Source organism: Ruditapes philippinarum, unplaced genomic scaffold (assembly GCF_026571515.1).
Source record: "Ruditapes philippinarum isolate M1 unplaced genomic scaffold, ASM2657151v2 ctg3_1_1_1_1, whole genome shotgun sequence".
Taxonomy (NCBI): Eukaryota; Metazoa; Mollusca; class Bivalvia; order Venerida; family Veneridae; genus Ruditapes; species Ruditapes philippinarum.
Genome location: NW_026858508.1, coordinates 414678 through 430390, shown reverse-complemented (window position 1 = coordinate 430390; position 15713 = coordinate 414678). Strand labels below are relative to the sequence as shown.

Sequence of the window (15713 nt, the reverse complement as noted above, 5' to 3'; positions counted from 1 at the left end):
TTCAGTAGTTATGGAGATACCAGCTTACACGCAAAAACTTAACCAAGAATTTCTAAGTCGAAAAAGGGGCATAATTATGTAAAAAAGCAAATCAGAGTTATGGGACTTGTGCCAATCATCTAAGATAATCACAGAGAACAAGTGTGTGAAGTTTCAATCCATTCCCTTCAGTAGTTATGGAGATACCAGCTTACATACAAAAACTTAACCAAGAATTTCTAAGTCGAAAAAGGGGCATAATTATGAAAAAAAGCAAATCAGAGTTATGGGACTTGTGCCAATCATCTTAGATAATCACAGAGAACAAGTGTGTGAAGTTTCAATCCATTCCCTTCAGTAGTTATGGAGATACCAGCTTACATACAAAAACTTAACCACAGGGACGCCGACGCCGACGCCGACAAATGGGTGACTGCATTAGCTCGATTATTCTGCGAATAGTCGAGCTAAAAATGGTCTCTTAACACAGGTTATCTCACAAGATTGCTGAATTGTCAGTCACATGCAGTTACTAAATGGTCTGTCAATACAGGTTAATATATATAGTTGCTTAATGGTCTTTCAATGCAGGTCAATATGTATATATACAGTATAGCCTCTGCAGAGCAATTACCTCTTTACAAAAGCAGTATTATTTCTTTCCACAGTAAAGATTTCCACTATATTCTACCTCTTTAGAGCAACACCTCTAAGCAACAATAAAAATATTTGCCTTCCACAGGGTGTTGCTGTACAGAGGTTATGCTGTAGCTGCTAAATGGTATGTGTATGCAGGTCAATGTATACAATTGCTAAATGGTCTTTAACTGCAGGTCAAACATACAGTTGCTAAATTGTCTTTAACTGCAGGTCAATGTATACAGTTGCTAAATGGTCTTTAACTGCAGCTCAATAAACATACAGTTGCTAAATGGCATGTGTATGCAGGTCAATATATACAGTTGCTAAATGGTCTTTTAATGCAGGTCAATATACATGCAGTATGGTCTGTCAATGAGAAGTGAATATATACAGTTGGTTACAGATAAGTCAGTGCAGGTAGGTCAATACATATACTGTTGCTGAATGGTCTTTCAATGCAGGTCCATACAATGAACGACATGGTGATTCATGATCGGGAAATTTATCAATGCATATATAACACTGCAGATGCACTATAGTTATGCAAGAACAGTTTAACATATTTTTATTGGTGGGTGGTCTGTCAGTGCAGGCAATTACATAATGTTGACAACACAGGTTATAGATATTTTCATCGCATTATGTAATGAATATTATTTTTCAATGAGTCTGATAAAGTTATCTGTCAGGACTCAGTATTGAGAGGAGTACAATTTTTCTTCAATTTTAATTTCAATGGCTTTGAGAATTTTACGCTTCAAACACCCATATCAAACACCAGGTTAATCAAGATGGTATCTGTATTCTATCTTATTGACTTCTAATCAATTTAGCAATAATAACTTTTTATTTCTCTTTATGTATATTTCTTCTATACATTTCCGTGCTATTCTTAACTTCTTAACGTGAAGTCATTACGTTCTATACTTTCACATAATTTATCTGTAATATAAACCTTCAAAATACATTATATTTTGATTCTTTACATAAGGTTTAACAAAATTGCTTACAATGTTAATTTTCAGTTTACAGCGCACACTTTAAGTGTTTACAATCAGATGTTCTTTACTGCGTATTAAACTTGGTCTCGCTTACCTAATCCAAGCCGATACATCTATTTTATCTGACAAATATCTGTTTATTTCTGACCTACCGGTTTATTTAGCTATCATGAAGAAACAAATTGTAAAAGATATGCTCGAGCGCCTTTAAAAGTTCATTTGATCATAACGATATTTCACTTTTGGCAAAAAGACACATAAAATCTGTCTCAGTGTTCATTTCAATGACCTGCTCAGTGACGCGTGCAAACAACGAATTAATTGCTCGTTTGTCACACAAAAATGTTTTATGCCGAAAATTTCAGTTTTAACTGACTGTGGTCTGAACAATGTAAAAATGGGGGAAAAATTCTTTGTTGAGAATTTGCTTCAGGGTTAAAATAACATGATAACTGTCATGGACGCCATTTTGCATCAAATTATATTTTTTGTTGTTTACTTAATGATAATCATTTGTTTCTTTACATATATTATCAGTTGTTTAAAACTTGACATTTACCAAAATAACGAAACTAAATCAATCAAAGTATATGAATTTTACATGGTTTAAACATACTGTATATTAAGAATTCCATTGATATACAATTTGAAAAATTAACAAAAAATTATAATAATCTTTCATCCAAATAAGAATCACTAATGGTTAATAAATTTTGATTTGAAATGATTTAGTGAGAAAGAATTGTAATATATTTATGCTTCTTCATAAGAATAGTATAACCATGTAAATTAAAACCATGCAAGTACGTTATTCTGACATTATAATGTAAGGAATCCACAAGATGGAGAAATGTTACTATAGTAACATAAAAATTCTGAAGCTATTAGAGAATTTGTGATAATAAATCATGTGTAACTACAAAGTTCAGTAGATAAGGTGTTGTCCCTTTAACCTAATGATCCACAAGGAAAGACCCACCTCCCATCTCGGATGACAATGTCAGATTTATTTGTTTTAAAGGAGGAGCACTCTGAGAAGACTAAAAAAAACCTGAAATGAATTTGAAATAACTACAATTAACAAAATACATTATTCAAAATAATGATTTATACCATCATTAATTCTCCTTTTTAAAAAAAACCCTCACATAAACTTTGCTTAAATTGTTAATCGGTAAACAAGTTCGTACCCGCTAAACTATTTAATTTAAGGGCAAGATAAGATTTTAAACCATCGCTCAACCTGACTTGACTTGAGAGACGAGGACCGTTGTTCTTAACAACTACCTCAATCTATATTCATAACATATCGTACAGGTAGTTTTATCACAAGCATTATCTTTTAGTTTTCACACTGATAAATACATATAAGTGTGTCAGGTATTAATGTCATATTAACAAATCTATTTTGTGTAGCTTTTATGATAAATTGTTAGCCGTCTTGTTATATAGTGACAGATCTCTCGATTCGCATCACTTACCGTTATTTCGCATTTATGAAACGTACAGGCGAAATTCGCCTCCGGGCAGGGACAAAGGACCATAGCTTGTATCTTATATATGAAAACATTAAATTTCTAAATAGAATATCACACTAATGGCTTGATCATATTAAAATGTCAAGACATTTACACAGTATAATCATATTGCAAATATTATCACATGATTTGCAATTATCATAATGTCAGATACATTGCTGTTTGAAATGTTTCGTACTTTTGCATGGTGCAAAAAAAGCACTTTATTGATGAATGGGTTAATCTTTAAGTTTGAAAAGGTAAATTGCATTTAATATCCGACACCAATCCAATGTCAAAAGTTTAAGATCATCCGTTGAACAAACTAAATATTGAATGGTTTTAATAAACAGTGAAACCTGTGCTTGAGACAACCTCCAGTTTATGCATGACCACAAATAGAAATTTGACTGTTTTTTATACATATTTTAAAACAACTACATGTTAAGTGTTTAATTACTTTTTAAAACATGACAATTAATTTTCCAAAAATGACCTTTATAAAACTTTCATGTCATTTACTATTATGCTATTTTTAACTTTTGTAAGATAAATGATAACTGAATTTATCTTATGTTTTTGATGAGATATTGAAATATGCAAGTGAGATATACAATATATTAAATAGTTAACTTTTGGCCAGTTTACTGGGAAAAAAACGCTACTAACAAAATTTGCTTCTTTTCTGTGAATATGGAATATATTATAACTCACTCGAAAAGTGATATTTATTTATATTTTCACTGCATTGTGTGTTTGAAAATATAAAAAAAATTCTGACTTCTTAGCAAAAGAACGTCTATATTCATACCTACAGACAACATCCTCTATAAATCAGACAGTTACTTTAACAAGCCATATAGAGTATTCACTGGTAGAGCTCGCTGCTAGGGACAAGAAACAATACTTTCTATAACAACATACACATACAGCTATTACAATTCCTCATTCCACCTACTTGTACTGATTATTCATCAAGGAAAGAGTAACTTAAGTCAATAAGATAGTTCTTGCGGAGAAACTCCGTAAATTCGCCTATCATCCTCCGCTTCACACTAACGGGACACCAAGAAATCTATATTATTTCCCTGATTATTAATGTTGACTTATCGTTCTGAACTCTGTACAGACAGAAATTGACATATTCGCGAGAGAAAAAGCTCTGTTTACAGTAGACCATTATTGGAAAATGTACGCAAATCTCATATAATTAAACTGTAACATTTTGCGCTATACATTGATCCGATTATAACATGTCCTTTCTCAACTAACATTCAATATGGTATGCTTATACACAATTAGGTTCCATTTACATCTTTAAGATTCAATCATAATTTTCCCCCCAACAAACCTGTTTATATTTTACGAGCTCCTGTTTAATGTTTAACTGTCGGAACCTTTGAGAAAACATATTGGTAAAATCCCTATTGATGACCTTATAACAAATCAAAACTGTTTACTCTAATGTTCGGCTTGTTTTCTTAATAACAACCTCTGTTAGTTCCTAATTCGGATTAATCTCGCGAAAAGATTGCGAGATATAAAGGAAGTGAATGAATTAAGCTCTATAATAGTGGACATAAATATGTTTAATTCAGAAAACAGCTAGAACCGTATAAAAAAGAAAATTACTTGAAGATCTAGAAGGATTTACAATAAATGATGTTGCTTCTTTTAATCAGCTTGACACAACAAGGGTTTAGACACATTATGGAAGTCGGTGTTAATATTAAAATTTTAATTCATTCAACTTTCTATTTAATTTAACGCAACAAGTAAGTGAAGGTAGCATTGTATATCTTTACCATAACCTAGTACATTAAAGAGTAATTACTGTACATAGGAAGCTCAAATAGCAAACTCTTTTGTGTGAAACAGTTAAAGTATCCTTTACAACGTAAAAACATAACATACACAAAAAAGTTTGAAATCACATGCAGCATGCTGGCAGGTTGCCATCCCTTAAAGTTTTTAAAACATAATTTACCTGAAGCTTTACATAAATTATTAATAATTGAGTTATTCTTTAGATTAATGTTTGTTTGGCGGACAGTCTTCCGAGTGTCGCTGGATTCTTAACCAACTTGTTTTAACAAATTACTACCAATTTCTTCTCACAAATGACCAGTCATAAGTAAACCAATGGTGCCTAACATATTCCTTTTGTCTTTTAGTAAATCACATCATTGTTTTGATAACGGAAAGACTTCTGCCATATATGCTGTAACTAGAAAATGAAACAGTAAAGCCAGGGTTCATACAAGTATATAGTACTCAAATGTATAAATTGGCCTGTGAAGAAAAGGCTCTGAAATAGTATTAATGTTTCACTTATTTGTCTCAAATGAGTAACTTGGCAATGAATTAACACTGCTAGAGATACAAGCAATTACAACAACCCAATGATGCTCTTAACAGTTTGATATTGAAATTCTTTTAGCCACAAATAGAACAATCAGCATGGTTTTAGGAGCGAAATATTGTGTTGAGGGTAAGTTTCTCTATGATTTTTTTTGAACTTTGACAAGTTATGTACTTAAAACTGAAAAGTTATGCACTTAAAAATGAAACAAGAAAGTTGTGCTAAAGTCTTAAAAAAGAATCTTGAAAACAATCTTGTCTTCCATCCAGAAGTCAAATAAGACCCCCAATCTCCTTCCTATAAATGCAACAATAGTGTACAGGTTGGCATGGGGAAAGCTTACTCTAAAACAGTTGTTTCAAACTTTGCAGGGGTATAAAAACATCTTTTTTTTTTCAATTAGCTGTATGGAAATAAAAGTGATATGTTAGCAACATCATGTACATACTGAAGTTCGTAGATGACCTGTAGTTAAGGACTAATGAACCTGTCATAATAATTACTCATAATAGTCTCGTTAAACAAGCACCTTGCAATATTTATAAACGAAGGTGACCACGTCATATAACTATACTATCATAATCATATTAATTAGACTTATCATATGATGAAGAAATAGTTATAAGAAACAAAGGGTTACAAAGGAAAACTGCTGAAATAACTTGCCCCTCACAGCTGTGGGTCATGTTCATCATCACAGTTATTCTCTCATGTGAGGATGGTTCTTATAACAGTTTGTCTGTAGTTCTAATCTGGTGCCCATTTGTGCCTGAAATAATGCACAGAAGGGCACCAAAGATCTTCCTCTTACAGAGACCAAAATAACCTTAACATTAATAGTGTGATTTGAAACCAAACAAAAAAGAATACGGATGAATGTCACACATTAGATTATAAAAATATGTTGTTACATGTATTGCAGTAAATAATTTTTAAGATACAGTACAACCTTTGCAGAACAATAGCCTTTGAAACAAAGATTTTGGTTGTTGGTGAGAGATGTTGCACTTACAGGATAAATCTATTGTGAACTCGTATTTTGGAAAGAATTGCCACAGCTGTTGTAAAGAGGTAGTTGGTCTACTGAGGGCTGCTTGGCAGAGGTTGCACTGTACATGTGTATAAAGATATTAGAGATTTATTTCAACTTACCATGCTCCCATTGGCCCCATGTGCTTCTGGAGCTGTGGGTGCATGTCCCCTGGTCCCTTACTGTTATTGGGATGTGTTTTTTGATGGCGTACTAACAGTTGGTGACCCAATTCCTCACACCATGTAGATAATAGACCTGAAAATATATAAAAACATGAATTTAATCTTTCATAAAGGTGGACTTTTAAAGGATAAGTAAATGAACTGCAAGCAACCTCCAAAGAAATAAACAAAAAAGATGTTAAACAGACCTACAAATGATGTAAATAGACCTACAAATAATGTAAATAGACCTACAAATAATGTAAATAGACCTACAAAGATCAATATATCTATAAATATGCACAATAGACTAACGAAGATGTTAAAAAGCACTACAAACGATGTAAACATACCTACAAAGAAAATGGATAGACCTATAAATATTCACAATGCTAAATAAATATTATCAAAAATGCATAGAAACCTATACATATGCTGCGAAAAACTACAAAATTTTGACTTACAAAAAAGAAATCTGAGTAGTCATATAAATATGCTTTTATAGGAGAACAATTAAATCAGTTGCAATGCAAATCTGTCAAAATCTCATTTACAAGGGACATAATATAGTCAAAGTCAAATACTTCTGTACTATTTATGTCTTTGACGTAAAAAAATGAGGGGAATTAATTAGAGGGATATTTTTATTCTCTGATAACCAAACATAACTCATCCATATCATACTTTATTATGTTTCATAATATACCTACAAAAATATATACTGTGCAGTATTTCCTTTGATCAATATAGCAGATTTGCTATTTACCTATGTGTGGTTTTTCTACACCTGCGCAAGGCAGGATGTTTAAATGTCTGCAAATACTGAAAACTATCTGACCTATGTAAAATGTCTTACTTTTTTGTGACTTTGTTTTTGATGCAACTATGTGGCTCCTTTGCAAGACATGCTTTTAAAGTCTGACAATTTTCTGTGTGTTCTTTAAAAAAATAAAACAACATAAAATACCCTTAAAAAACACCTTTTGCATGCTTGGATGGCTTTTGAACAAGTGCCATATTTCAGTCAAATACTTCTAGGTAATTACCCTTCAATGTTCCTAGATTAACTACTTTTTCTGCATATGATTTTCAACTTCTCTACATGCTTCACAATTATGAACAGTGGAGAAAGAATGGTTTAACAAACAATCAAACTGTCACAGGAAAACCTACACTGCAACAAGAACTTCCAAATCAGTTCCACTGACCTCATCACTACTATACTATTTATGCACTAGTCATTGCTCCCACTATTTTAGAGTCAGAACAAAACCAGCAGATTGACCAAGTAGAACATGGACAGACAATAGGTAAAAGCTTGTCTCATTTCATCCCCTTTTCCCGCCCTTCAGCAGAGATAGGTGGGATGTGGCTACAATCGATGGGTGTAATGAAGGAGCATGTGGGCCATGTATACAATTGACAAGTGCAATGAAAAGGCATGTGGGGCATTGTTACAATCAATGGGTGTAATAAAGGAGAGTGTGGGCCATAGCTACAATTGACAAGTGAAATGAAGGAACATGTGGTCCATGGTTACAATCGACAAGGGCAATGAAGGGCCTTGGCTAAAATCTACAGGTGTAATGAAGGAGGGTGTAGGCCGTGGCTGCAATAGACTGGTGCAACGAAGGAGCATGTGGGCCTTGGCTAAAATCGACAGGTGTAATGAAGAAGCGTGTGGACCATGGTTACAGGCGACAAGTGCAATGAAGGGGCGTGCAGGGTATTGTTAAAATAGATGGGTGCATTATGAAGAAGTGTGTGAGCTGTGGCTACAATCAATGGGTGTAATAAAGGGGCATGTGGGCTATGGTTACAATCGACAAATGTGATGAAGGGGCATGTTGTCCATGGTTAAAATAGACTGGTATGCTGCAGATGTGTGTGGGCCTTGTCACAAATGACTGGTGCACTTATAGGAATTATATGTTTACATATATATGAATTTTAATTCTAGCTGTCATATCCTGCAAATAGTTTTAGTGAATGAATGTGTGTGTGTATAATTAATAAACATGTTAAGACGACAATAATGTGATTATATTAACTTCACGTTACATTACTGAAAAATGTGTGGTATGAAAGCAAATTAACAAATTTGCATTTTTGCAAAAACAGTTAACGGAAAATGATCAATCAAATTTTGACAATAAATGTCATTTTGGTAAAATATAGGCCATGAGAAACCTTCTCAAACCACACAGTGCTGAACAAAGGTAAATTATAATAGATAAAAAACTTTTGTTTACAGAACATTAAAAATTTAGCATAATGTGACAAAGTTGATAATATGGATGGTTTCATACTTATTTTTCTCAATGCAAACTAGAAATGTGTCCATAGGACACAAATGCCCCCACATTCCACTGTCAGTCTACTGAAGTACTGCAGGACAGTATGACAGATAGACCGGCAAAGGAAATTCTACATGACACCCCTTTTTAGGGAGGCACAAAATGACATTCAATTTTTCCAGTGCTGATTTGATTTTTTCCCCATATTGAGCTACAAGAAGTCAAATTATAAACTTTACAACAGGTTTCATGACTAGGTCAAATATTTCTGGAGCTACGTGCAACAAATTGAAAATTGCAAAGTCAAGGGCAATAACTCTAACAAAACTGAATTAAACTACATGTAAAACCCTAGGTGCACAGCTTCACATATTGATTAACATTCCTGTTAAGTCTATTGACTCTAGCTTCAGCACTTTAAGAACATTTTTTAATTTTCAATATTTTGGAACAGACACACAGACAGACAATACCACCCCCACCCCCATCAGGGTTGAGGCATATAAAGCATTAAATTTTTAGTTAGGTTGAAGCCTTGCTGAGACTTTATATAAATAAATAAACACTAGCAGAAAAGGGAAGTCTTTATCAATACTTAGTGCAACCTATCTGAGAATTATCACTATTTAGCAAAAAAAAATTTTTTAAGATACTCTTCAAAACAAATATATCAAAATCATTTTAACGTAACTGATAAAACTGATGACAGATTTTTCCTGCAATGAAAATGCATCACTTGCATTTTTCTACCTCAAATCTGCTGCATCAATCATTAAATTACCAGAATTTCATTAATAACACTGCATGTCTATTTCAATTTTATAACTCGATTTAACCTAAATACATACTTTTTTTTCAATGCATGTAACAAACTTGTTTGCTGAAAAAAAAAAGAGCAACCTCAAGTAGCTGCACTGATCAACCTAAAAACGATAGCTATATCTGACAAAGATTGCATAATTATGAAGCCAGTATAAATGTTACGCATATATTAAGTTATCACTCAGTAAAAACATGTGTTTTGTTCAAGGGGAAATTATTCTTTTCTTCATCCCAGACAAGTCAAAATTATTGGCAGTGTTCCCGTTAGCAAAAGAGGTGCAAAATGAAACTTTATGAGAAACTGAATTCCTCGGATTTCTTGTGGCAAATTGAAGGAGTGTTACAAAAATCTATAAACAAGTTGAAAGAATGAAAGTTTTTTAATGGTTTTAGCTGAGAAAACAACTAATGGTGTGGTCCTCCTCTTTCTTTGCCAGCGAGATCTTCACTCAGTCACTCTCACCTCACCTTGCACTAAATACCTAAGTTTAACAGAAGTAATTTACTATACTTTTGCAAGGTGTACAGAATTTTAAGTACTTATGAATCACATAATTTCTCTTTAGTCAAGCTTATTAAGTGTAAATCTGATGTAATATTAAATGTTTGATATACTTATTACAACCTGATAAAAACTTCCATTACAGTATCCTGTTTCCATAGAAAAGCAAAAATTATCTTCTTTACTTAAAAGATGGATATTATAATTATTTTCACCATAATTTGTCACCAGGATAATGTCAATATCCGTTAACAACTGACATAACAGTCACTGTTTTACATTAGTTAAAACAGTTTTTAATTTAACAGACACTAATGTTTTCCTTGCTGAATTTGCGAAAATCCTTAACTTGGTACAGTAAATTTAGTTCAATTAGAAATTAAATATCAGCATATTAACAAAATTATTTTTTTGGGTGTATAAACAGATAAGACATTTATCACTGGTGGCGTTGGGTGGGTCAGTTTTATCAATGACTGGCACTGTTCAGGGTTACTTATTGTAGTCCCCAGGAGGCATCTTGAAGTATACTTAATATAACAGACATCTTGAAAACTGCTATATGGGTACCCGGAAAATACTTTTTGGTGCCCAGTAATACTAATAGTCCCCCAAGACTACAAGTAGTAACCCGTACGACAATAATCCTAACAGCATCTGAAGCATTCATCACCTAAAATTTTCAGTTTTATTCCTTAATTCAAAACACTTTAAAAACCTTTTATTTTACCTTCATTTATATATTTATCAATATATTTCATCAGACATTGAAATACTACGTAATACAACATCTGGTTTTATCTAGTAAAGAACTGTCATTACAGGAACAATTTAGTATTTAAAGGTCTTTAAAATGATACATAAACAAATAATTTCAAACAATTATAATAATATTATTCTTTCCAACCATAATTACCTGCGTCTATATATTTCATATTGTTTACTTAAAATCTATAAATAGCTCACAGAGGGAACGTCCAACTATCTACTAAAATGTTTTTAAACAACTAACAAGTGGACTGACTATTACACAGGTATTATTACCCAATAAAATGAAACGTTGATCAAATATTCCATATAATCTAAAAATAACCTGAAACTAGATTACGCTTTTCACCGATTTACCTACGTTTGATTATACCAACTACGTAAATCGAGTACAGCTTAATATAGTGTGACATTGTGTCATTCAGGAAAAGTTAAAAAATAATCATTAGTCAGAAACAAGAATATCTGACATTATAAAACCGTAAGTTTATAATATAGGTTGTATACAAGAGATAAAAATAAGAAACAGTCAGGTTTCTATATTTCTTAAATGTATCAATTATAAAACAAGGAAAATATATTAACTGGTACATGTAACCAAAAAAAAGAAATATTTCAAAGAAATACAATTTCAAAGAAAAACATTTAATAAGAGTATTTATTTCAATAATAAACTGTCGTACCCCAAGCTCCCAGTTTAGCAGTACTGTGATGAATAAATTCAAATTGTAGCGAGCATAACATAACTTTTGCAAGTTTTTCAAAATAATATTAAAATTTACAATTTTAAAACTTTACAAGTTTACGTCCATAAGGGAAAAAAAACAGTTAAACATTCAATAATAACAATTTAAGTGAGAAATAACAGGAAAGCATTTGTAACGGCCTTTTTTGTGTGTGTGTTTAACTCTTGTGATTATAACAATCATTGAAAAAGCCACTATAACTAATAACATAAAATCAGGACATCTCTCTGGTTCTTGATGAGACAACAAAATGTCACTATACAATTTTCAGATCAATATTGTTTTTTCCCCCCTCTGTTGATACTTCTCATTTAAAGGACGAATGGCCTCATTCCATTTATTCAATAATCTCAGTTTCTATTTTTTTCTCCTCCAGAAATACTTTAATAGCTTGAACGGACCATACTGCAATTAAACACTCTTTGTGTGTTCATTTAAAATATCATGTTGTTATTTTTTTTTCTCCCTTTCTGTCACCATAGAAACCGAGCAGGTAGAAGAATTTTGAAATTTAAGTGATGATATATGAAGACAAGGTTAGACAATGATAATTTAAATGGACTATTTTGTAGACAAAAGACAATACTTTCATCATAACTGCTCCTAACATTACTGGCTATATTTATGAATCTTCAGATTTTTGTCTATATTTTAATTACAATAAAGGAGTGAAGTGGTAGCAAAGGTAAAATTTGCATGATAGGACATGAAGGTCCAGATGACAAGCTTTCAGTAGGACAGCATACCCAACTTATTGCATGATAGTAAAACAAGGGTCTGGACAAGGAATAATTTTCAACATTCATAAAGGCCAATAATTCTCTGAAAATCCAAGTAAGAGTCATTGCCCTTGGATAGTGACTTGCTATTATGGTTTCAAATATGTGTGTGAAGTTTCCACCCATTCAACTAGCAATTTTGAAGCTACCAACTTGCATGCAAAAAATTTTCTGTGATGACAATACCTGTATGAGTACAATAGCTCTCCTGATCATCAAAAAGTCAAGATAAAAATTGAAAGATATTAAATCAAGAAGAAGCTGTAAACAAGCATTATAAATGATGCTGACATTGTAACACTATCATGGGCATTTTCAGGATTTAAGTTTTAGTTGAATCACTTTCAGTCTATAAAACTGTGAATATTGAACCCCTTCATTTCTTGAAGGCTTCATTTTTGGGCTGACTTCGATCACTTGTTTAAATTCATATGTAATTTTGTTGATTTTCTTTTTATTAGTTAAAGCAAATCAGCCAGGCACTTCATTTAAATCAAAAATCATCAGTAACACCGCTGAACAATAAAGCCAATCATCATTTCCTAGTTGTTGTTCTAAATAATGACTTGACACAATTTTTATATGAACAGTAACTACCTAATATTAATATGAAACCAATAATTTCTTTTAGCTATGCTGATTCTTCGCTGCTTAGCCACTCAAGAACTTGTTTTCTCCTTCAATATTGGATGTTTAGACGGAACATCAGCCGCTGACACAAAAATGAATACAATTGATTTTCCAAGAAGCACAAAGGTCTTCAAGTATTATCCATCAATTTGAGTTAGGACAATAAATGTGATCTGACATTAAATCTGCTGATCAGAGTTGCCGGGAGCGATTGTTTCTTGCTGTTCTTTAAACACACGCATTGTGCAAAATTGTCAATTGGTGCACAGATCTTCTCAATAAAGATGTCCTGTGGAAATTCTCTGTGGTTTTTATCATCCCTGTTCTGCAAGCCCCTCTGATTTTAATACGGACAGCATTCAATTAAATAAGCAATCTGCATAATTGAGATCCTGAAGACAACTTTGTCCGTTTTAATATCAATAAATCTTTGTTTTAAACCCATTTGAATCTTCCTTTTAAAATCCATTCAAATCTTCTTCAAGAATGAATGAAAATTGCTACATTATTTTTTCATTCATTGCAGTGCAGAAATAACTAAAGATGCAGGGTTTCATGTTATTTTTTCCAATCATTATAAGCTATTGTAATAGTTCCAGTTTTTACAGGTGCATCAACACCACAACTCAAAGGATCATTATTTGTTGCACTTCTATATAAATATAAAAATTTAAAAGTAAAACAAATACCAATGTATTGATAGCTTCAATAATTAAACCAAACTTCTCTAGATTTTGTTCATATGTCAGTTGAAACAAGATGACCTTTGATTGAAGGTCATAACAATTGACCTTTATGTCATTCCAAGATCATTATGTAAGTTATGATTAACTTTCTGATCTTACTTAATGTCAGAAGCTCCCTTATTGATTCCCTCTGGACCCATTTATCATGGTAACCAGCAGATAATTGCTTTGATACTGGGGGCAGCATGTTTGGGTTCAAAGGTCATACATGTCAAAATAAGTCTGGTTGCATGGGAATCAAGGCCTACCTGTGAAGTACCAAGAGCATTTGAGGATCTTGTAAATTTGTATTATAACATCCAGAGTTCTATTACAGATTAAAACCTATCATATTACATACAAATATATTCAGACAATACATATGTAAGCTAAAGTCTCATCTCACATATCAACAATGTTTGTTAACAGCTATTTTCAAAACAGTTTCACTTGATTCTAATCCAAGATATAAATTACATAGTTTAACAATAAAGATACAAATCAAGGCAGGCAATTTGGATGAGAAGTCCAGGTACTTATTTTTTTTCTATCCCTGCAAGAAAACTTAAATACCAGTGTTTTCATTATCTGTTCTTTATGTTTACAAATAGCTGCCAAAGAATCAAGACTGTTAACCCTCTTTATTCATCAATCACAATTTAACAGCTCATGGCTTATAAATAGTTCAGCTAGTACCTAAATTCCGATCCTCACTTAATTGTTAATAAGCAAGAAAATCTTGAGTTCTAAGAAAAACTTACTATAGAAGGGAAAACAATTTATAATCAACATGATCGGCCTGGATTAATTACAAGTGGGGGTAAGAGTGTAACAATCTTGACTAAGAAGTAATCTAGTAATACAAAACCACTATGTACTCAAGCAGGACACAAATCAAACTTCAGCAACTTTTTACAATAAAACACCCGGCAAAGTTAAGTTGCATCATCAATTTAGCAGATCAGCAGTCTTCATCACAATCATGTTCATGATCTTGATCATCATCACCATCATCATCATCACCTTCATCATCATCATCTTCTCCATCATCATGAGCAACAACATCATTCAATTATTTTACTTATATGACATTGACATCATTTCCTAAATAAACATCATTCTCTAAAGCTACACTATCATCATCATCACAATCAGCACCCCTATCACTATCATAACTACCAACACCATCATCATTCTCATAATCACCAATGCTATCATCATTTTAATCATAACGATCATTATAATCATCATTTTAACCATCATCATAACCATCACCCATCTTAATCATCATCATCATTATCATCACTATCTCCAGCACCACCATTTACAAAAGCAATGGCAACAAACTCAACAACACTTACTTTAATCTTCAGTTGTACATGCACTTGCAATATCTAATTATGATATTCACTTTCTAAGCTCTTCCACAATATCAACATCACCCTTGATTTCCAAGGAGATTGAAATAAACAATATTATCATAATTAACTAACAGTGACATCAATATTGTCACAATTACTTGATTGACAATAACAATTACAACAAGGAAATTCTGGTATTTAATCATGTACTAGTTACTTCCCTTTAGCTAACACTTGTATTATTAAGTGGCAATCGGGAATTAATTAACAGCTTTTTCTCCAATTAGAGTACTGACTAGGTCAACAGACTACCTGTATATTTAATGTAGCAACCACTCCTCTTATAAATGTAATATTCATAAAATATTAATGCTCAATAAAGCCAATA

General features: G+C 32.3%; 1 protein-coding gene across 8 annotated transcripts in view; it reads right to left on the bottom strand.

The window, feature by feature from the left end:
• LOC132753428 (zinc finger MIZ domain-containing protein 1-like) overlaps positions 1 to 15713 on the bottom strand; it is a 250516-nt gene that overhangs the window by 44937 nt on the left and 189866 nt on the right. For 7 of the 8 annotated variants that reach the window (XM_060743898.1, XM_060743895.1, XM_060743896.1 and 4 more), the window contains one exon: positions 6654 to 6789. In XM_060743898.1, the coding sequence (XP_060599881.1) occupies positions 6654 to 6789 (136 nt within the window). Of the gene's footprint in view, positions 1 to 6653; positions 6790 to 11232; positions 11351 to 15713 lie in introns of those variants that run through there. The other variant, XM_060743902.1, reaches the window with a different exon arrangement.